Raw genomic sequence first — 7,554 nt, 5'->3', positions numbered from 1 at the left:
CAGTGTGTCAAACCTAATTTGCCACACAGATGATTAACTGAAGCTTAATGTGAGTACCCTGGGACATTATGGTCAGAAATGAAATAAAGTTTAAAATATATACAAGATGAAAAGGGTGACTGTGACTACAACAGAACACACCCATGCAAAATACTACAAAATAACGTTTAGTTCAGTTCAGTTTCTTGATGATAATTACGGCCAGACTATGTTGAGGATGATGAAACGCACTTGGATGAAGCATCATTTGCTTTCAGACTGAAGTGTGACCAAGAGGTTATCAAACTCAGATGCCTCACACCACGTCCAATACTGCGGAAGCGTTTGGTGAAGTTATTCCCGGCACTGGGCTGAGGTCAGGAGACAATATCAATCAATATGGTTGCCCTGAAGTCTATGGGAGTGATAGGCTTAGAGGGTCAACGACTGCACTCTTACTGTGAGGACATTAACCGATGCTCTGAAATGCATGTGCGCAGCTACTCCATTCTTTCTGCTGCTTTTTTCTCTCCCAGAAAATGTTTTTTTCCTGTTGCTGACATCTGCTCCTTGTTGTGATTGAGGAGGCTTGGAGAATGTGAAGTATGACGGCAACTTGGCTTCCTCATCAGAGAAATCGCACAATCATCATGTGAAGGCTCAAACTTTCCTCCCTGTTAAAAGACAAAACATCACTCAGACATATTTTGCCTGGATTGTAAGTTGTTCCCAGAGCCAGAGCAGGGGCACAACAGCCAACCCCTTAAGAGCATGTAAACAACAACTACAAATGGATGGTTATGTTTTGTTGTCGGAAGAGAGAATCTCCACAATAAAATCAAGTTTGTGTCGAATGGAAACTTACAAAAAAATACAATTTAGGGAGAGATATGGAGTGTGCAATGTGAGCGGCTGTAGTGGAAAAAAATTGGAAATATAAGAGGTATGTGAGTCTGTGTACTTAATGTATCAAACATATCAAGACACAGCTGCAAAGTAATGTCTTATTGTGATCTCCTCAAGGACATCGCATCATATCTCTGCACAGAGCAACTGAAACTCTGTCAGATTGTAACAGCTCCACTTGCAAGTGTGATGATAAACTTGATGATAAAATGTAAAAAAAGTTAAAAAAAACAAAAACAAAAAACAGATACAGTCCCACTAGAGAAGGAAGGAAGACCAAAAAAAGGAGGTGAGAAAGCAAATTGTCATATGACTTCAACTCAAAGTGACCTCTGTCCAGCCACTTGACCAGAAAGGCCTGATTGATGGAGCGGAGGTGGTTGTCCCTCCATCCGGCTCTCCCATCTCTGCCAAGGATTTCTGAAGCTCTGTTACAGTGACTGTTGTGTTCTCCTTGCTGGGTTACTCAGTTCGGCTGACACAGCCAACTCTGGAAACAGCCCTGGTGGTTTCAAACTTCTTCCATTTCAAAAGCAGTGAGGTCACTGTGTTCCTGGAATATGCCTCACCAGTTTTATTATGCTGCTTTAAATAAAGTGCCTTAAACATCACTCGGTTTTTGTCCTGATGTGACTCGTGGATCCTTATATACACTGCTCTGTGCATTTCTAAACTACGTCCAATCAATTCATTTGTCCACAGGAGGACCAACCAAGTTAGGTAGTTTTTTATGGGTTTATTTAGCTTTAGAAGTAGATGATGTTTCTCGGCCCTTTAAAAACATCCTCATCCTTTAATTTGTCTCAAAAAAATCCAAAGTAACCGAATGTGGAGATGCGTATTTTTCTATAGAAAATGACGTGCATGCAGGGATGGACCCAAGCCTACAAAGAAGAATGATTGAATGATGCCCCAGAAGAATGCTCCACTTAACCCTTTAGTCAACCCTTTCTTAATATGATTATATGTTCATGCATATCTCCATTCAAGGGTAAACTTTTATGTGTAAGTCCTCCTCTCTAATTACCTGTCAGTGATTTGGTCTCTGCTGGTGCAGACTGAGTAAGGAGCTCTATTTGCTTCATTTAGTTTAGAGGGACATGTATTTGCCCCTGACCTTTCTGCATTTATGAACCCTAATGTGACTTTTATCGCATTTTAATTCATAACTGCCTCTTATCTTGCTGACGGACCAGAGGTGGTTGTGAATTAAGTTGCTTTCTTACCCAGGTCTTCCTAGACAAAGAGACGATTTCAGTGGAGCAGCCAGGTGAAAAAAAAAAAAGCCATAATAGTTTAAAATGATGTAATTTAATCACTTTTAATAAATAAAACCAGAACAAGAGAAAATGTGTAATGTAAACCTTTTCAGCACATTTCATTCATCATCATAAGATATGTGTTTGGACATCAGGATCATTGATCCTTCCTCACAGAGGACAGAGGTCCGTTGAGGCCTGAATATAAAGTGTAAATGCTGTTTGTTGACTAAGTATGAACAGAAGTGTCTGTAACACCTCAGGCCCGTTGGTCTCCAGAAAGCAACGTCCACGTCACAGTTTATAGTAAAAGCTCTTTATTCATCTTAATTAAATCAGAAAAAAAAGAAAACACACACAGTTGATAAAAAAAGGATCAAATACACAGTACAGGATTCATTTTGGAAATAAACGCCATCAGCAACAAGTGAACTTGTAAAACCAGCATCTGTTTTTGAAATGAAGTACGCCTGCCCCTGTCCTTCTTCTTATCACAGTGGCTGCATAGCCTGAGGATGTTCAAAACAACTGCTACCAGAAAAAAAACTAAAGGTGTGACTGCCTCAATAAAAGGACATTGCTTTGAAACACAGCCCAGCACTCCGTCAAATCCAAGCCATCAGAATAAAAAAAATGTCTTTATGTTACAAAGAAACAACACATTTTAATATTTTGATATCAAATTCCAGCTTAGTAGTGAAATTTACCATTGGATAATGAATGAACAAGTGGATGATGAATCTTTCCCAAATCTTTTTTTTTTTTTTTTTCTGGAAAAAAAAAGAAATCTAAATGTTTTCTTTTTCTAATATTGCACAGCACAAAGAGAAAGACTTGAGCAGTGACCTCATGCCACAGACACAAAGTGTGCTTAGGACACCATAGGAAGTTGATAACCTGTTTCTGCAGTGCAAACACAAGCAGCAGGGTGATCAAACAACACAGAACGACAGAAAATAAACAGTGCTGGGAGAAAATAATATAGGCTATTGTACAATACATAAGGTACTTTTAGTAAGTAGCACAATCATGCGCAATTATATGAATTAACGCCATACCTATTCTTTTGACAGCGAGTTTATCTGTACACCGTCATTTCCTTTGTAACCTCAGCCCCGGTGTGTTTGCAGGATGCGACAGATGTGTGCAGCCTGTGAGGTGGGTTTGAGTTTAAACTGATGCGTCTGCGTCTCTTCGCTCTCACTGAAACTTGGCACCAGCTGAGCGCACACGGAGCAAAGTGGCTCAGATCGCTGCCTCTGCAGGAGGATCGAGGAGAGCGGTCTCGGGACTTTTAGTAGCATTAATACTGCGGGGCTGACGAGACGTCACTTTGTTTTATTGACTACCAAAGAAGCCGGAGAGTGAGGGGGCTGCTGACTTATGGCGAGTTGTGCGAGAGAAGACCGAAACTGAGGTAAGAAACTGCACCAGATATTCACATTACTTTAACCAAAGTGACCGGATTTGGAGCAGATTTCCGAGAGTATAGGAAGTTTTTCAGAGTAAAAGAATATGTTTTCTCACCAATGTTGACAAAAGTGTTTTCAATTGCACTTTGGTAGTTAAGCCACAGCAGTGATGGAAAATAGGCGTCAGTGTCGCAAAGTAAGTCACACTCAGAAGTGAATGTCAACTTTATCGAGAAATGTTGTAACAATTTCACAATCCATGATTTCTGGTTGAAGTAAGCACGTCTGAAGTAAATCTGTCACCAGATTAAATTTTAAAAAGCCTTTTTTTTTTTTAAGCCTCAGAAGTTTAATTCCAAATCAGTATTTTGATACAAACGAATATTACAGCTCATCTTCCATTCTCCCTCTCCTTCAGATTTAATTTCCACCATGTCAACCAATGAGAGCTCAGTGTCAGGCTGCAGGTCAGAAGTCAGACCCATCAACAGCACCTGCAGCCAGAGGGAACTGTCCATCACGGCCTCCGCCATCTCCATGACCGTGGGCATCTTCTCCAACAGCCTCGCCCTCTTTATCCTGGTCAAATCCTACAACCGCATCCGGATCAAGTCCAGGGCGTCCTTCGTGCTGTATGCCAGCAGCCTGGTGGTCACAGACCTGCTGGGTCACCTCATCATCGGCTCCCTGGTGATCTTTGTTTACAGCTCTCACAAGAACTGGGAGACGTTTGACCCTCACCGCATCATATGCAGCTTCTTTGGGGCGTGCATGGTTTTCTTTGGCCTGAGCCCCTTATTCTTGGGATGTGCCATGGCAGTGGAGCGGTACATTGGGATCACCAGGCCCATCTTCCACTCCACTGTGTTAGCACCCCGCCACATGAAAAGGCTGCTGGGTCTCCTCTGGCTGCTCGCTGCCCTGGTGGCTGTGCTGCCTGTGCTGCTGTTGAGGTCTTACAAGGTTCAGAGCTCCAGGAGCTTTTGCTTCTTCTACATGGAAGAACCCAAAGACTGGCTGGATGTATTCCTGCCTCTGCTGTTCTCTATGCTGGGGCTACTGGCCCTGCTGCTCTCCATTGTATGCAACACTCTGACAAGCTGTGCTCTGCTGCAGGCCAAACTGTGCCGCAAGAATCACTGCAGAAGCACGTCTTACCACATAGAGATGATCTGCCAGCTCCTGGCCATCATGTTGGTGTCCTGTGTTTGCTGGGGCCCATTGCTGGTAAGAATATATCTTCAGCACCTTTAACTTTACTGCATGACATCACAGACTGCAGGCTGACACTGCAGGAGCACTTTCAGGTGTTGGGTCAGCTAAGAGTGGCATGTCTCTTACTTCCTTGTGCCATGAAAATGAGTTGGAACTGCTTTTAAATTCATGCTTATATTAGCTTTTCTCAATTTGTTAGCCAATACCCATCTATCAATACATTCACATCCCTACATGCCATTGCTTTTCTGATCTTTATACCATCAGCTAGTTGCTGCTGATCGGGCTCTCATGATTTTCGAACATTGCTGAGTAAGAGGTGACTGTCAGAGTCAGTGAAATTAGTTGTTTTTTTAAAATCTGGTAGATCCATTTATTTGTGTTGCGTGATGAAAAGATGACTCAAAAATTGCTTTAAAAAAAAAAATACTACTGCTTTTCCTTTGCAATCTGAAGCTCTTATCCACTTGTTTATCACAGCAAGACTCAAACACTTCAATAGTTTACCGTGCTGCCTTTCCCCTAAACTGCAGTATGTGCCGACCTCTGGATCACACCCTTCGAAATATCCGCTTTCCTCTGGTTGAACAAGACATGCATTTCAAGCTCTTTCTCCTCCTAAATTTTAGTGCTCTCTGTAACATGGTCCCTTCATGCCCCTTATTACTGCTCCCCGGAGGACACGATCATCAGCTCAATATGTGCCAGTTAAATGGCAGAAACACTGATGATATTTTGTCACATACAGCTAGTTTTATTTATTTTTTTCTATTGTATTCTGCAAATGAACTTGAGATTATTCAAAAGCAGGTTTTCCCCCCAATACTGTTTTCTTTGCTGTAGTGCTCACAGTACAGAGTGGCATGAAAAACACTTAAAGTTTTTTCAGCAAGTCTGGATAAGCAGCAAGCGCTGGTGTGTGTGCCACCTGATCATGACTGGGTGAGACTATTTTAAAACAAGTTTTTCAGAAGGTGCTGATTTTGCATTTTTTTTGATAAATTTCATTCTCACTGTAACAGGACATTTCTCCTCTGTCTGTAACTGTTACGTGACAGATGTCTGTGTATTGAATCACTGCACATCTGTGGAAGATAATGACTGAGATGAGAAGATGCCTAATGACAGACACCATCAGTCTCCAAAAGACGAGCTGGAAAACATAATTGCTGCTTTAATGATTCGTCTGTAACAATGACTAGAAAAGATTATTCCACTGAAGCATTTGCATATTTTACAAAAACACTGAGGGCAACGTAAGGGGAAGCTTTCAATCACTCAGTGAAATTCCTTCAATTAAGACAAAGATTTGCATCAGTTATGTTAAATAATTCAGTTTAGTCTAGTGTTACCTCATTTATCCAGAACTATTGTTGTTAATTATTTATTTGTCTATTTATCTTGTTATTTTTCTATTAAGGTCTACGTCTATTGAAAGATTTGTGCACAAACTGCAATATTACCTCTTCAAATATTAGTTCTATATACATATAATAAATTACTTCTAATTTCACTGTCCATTATTTTATGACCACTCCACCAGATTCATGTCATCATTCTTAGCACCAGCGCCAAAGATGAGCCTGCAGTTGTCACTCTGCTGATGGTGGTACGTATGGCCACCTGGAACCAGATCCTGGACCCCTGGGTCTACATCCTGCTGAGGAGGGCTGTCCTGAGGAAACTCTTTATGCTGTTCCAGTGCTGCTGGCTCTCCAAGTCTCATAAACTAAACAACTGGCAGTGCAGCACGCTCCGCAGCTCTGTGGAGACCAGCAACTCTGGTGGCGGTCCGCCTGACTGCCGTTGCCCAGATGCCGCCATCAAATCGATCACCTGAACCCTGGGTCGAATGGTTCTGAATCCGAGAGCCGAGAACAGGAAAAAAAAAACAGGAGGATGCTGTGAAGCTGTGGAGAACCCTGTTGAAATAAGTTCATTTGGAATATTGTACACACGACATAATGACGAGTCTGTTTTCATGTTGCCTTTGCAAATTGATCACCGTGTTGTATTGTGGTGTATTGTGTAACCTGGGATTAACTTTTCTCCAGCTGTTTTTATGCATCAGCAGCTCTGAACAATATCTGTCTAAAGTGTTCACAGTGTTCATAAAATATGAACGACAGACTTAAGCTGGTTAAATAATTCATTTACTGTCCATTTGGTACAGTAAAAAGTTACTGCCTTTGTTATTAATCCTGCTGAAATGTCCATAGAGCTGCTGCAGCCGTCATCGAAGGATTCTTACTGAAGGTGTGTGATTCTCTTTGTCTTATTACATCACGACTGTTACTGGCAGTAGCTCTGGTCATAAACACAGTATCGATCCGTGTTTTTGCTCCCCCGTGTGAATCGTAAGATGATATGGATTTATCAGTTGTATACAGGCTACATGTGAGGTCTGCATTATGATGTGCACACTTAGCAGGTTAATGCAGTTGAGGTAGGTTTAGCAGAACAAAGCTGTCTGCAGCAGAATGTGCAGAATACAACACCACTGTAATATGCATCATCAGCTTTGATCAAGTATTAACTCATATTTATTCAAGTGTTGATTATTGTAACATACATATATCAAATGATCACAGTTTAGTCATCTTTTATTGAGCATAATAGTTATACATTTATCACTGTAAACTGCTGATCTATCTATCTATCTATCTACATTACAGTATAATGCGATGAAGTATAAAGTAAAGTATGTCATCTTCCTCTTGTGGAATCTTCAATTTTCAATCTCTAGGTTAAACTGTGTAATAAAGGTGAAATGGCAAAAAAAA

The 7,554-nt window shown here is 41.2% G+C and overlaps 1 protein-coding gene across 2 annotated transcripts; it reads left to right on the top strand.

Annotated features, from left to right (window-relative positions):
- Nucleotides 1-3,307: 3,307 nt before the first annotated feature.
- On the top strand, nucleotides 3,308-7,554 carry ptgfr (prostaglandin F receptor (FP)). Of its 2 annotated transcripts, XM_087174439.1 has the most exons (4): nucleotides 3,308-3,561; nucleotides 3,975-4,783; nucleotides 5,661-5,713; nucleotides 6,315-6,515. In XM_087174439.1, the coding sequence occupies exons 2-4, from the start codon at nucleotides 3,989-3,991 to the stop codon at nucleotides 6,373-6,375; spliced, it is 909 nt and encodes a 302-aa protein (XP_087030565.1). In that variant the 5' UTR covers nucleotides 3,308-3,561; nucleotides 3,975-3,988; the 3' UTR covers nucleotides 6,376-6,515. The 2 variants fall into 2 exon arrangements, with proteins under 2 accessions (XP_087030565.1, XP_023263869.1); XM_023408101.2 differs by lacking the exon at nucleotides 5,661-5,713 and having other exon boundaries at nucleotides 6,315-7,554.

Source organism: Seriola lalandi, unplaced genomic scaffold (assembly GCF_002814215.2).
Source record: "Seriola lalandi dorsalis isolate HSWRI2012SDOR001 ecotype SW California unplaced genomic scaffold, Sedor1 jcf7180002054353, whole genome shotgun sequence".
In the NCBI taxonomy this organism is placed as follows: Eukaryota; Metazoa; Chordata; class Actinopteri; order Carangiformes; family Carangidae; genus Seriola; species Seriola lalandi.
Note: the sequence above shows the minus strand (reverse complement) of the source record. Positions and strands in the feature narration are given on the sequence as shown.

Excerpts from the sequence above, each read along its gene's own strand:
- ptgfr (XM_023408101.2), top strand. The coding sequence starts at position 3,989 with ATGTCAACCAATGAGAGCTCAGTGTCAGGCTGCAGGTCAGAAGTCAGA. Across the intron at positions 4,784-6,314 it reads TTTGCTGGGGCCCATTGCTG|ATTCATGTCATCATTCTTAG; the intron begins GTAAGAATATAT and ends CCACTCCACCAG.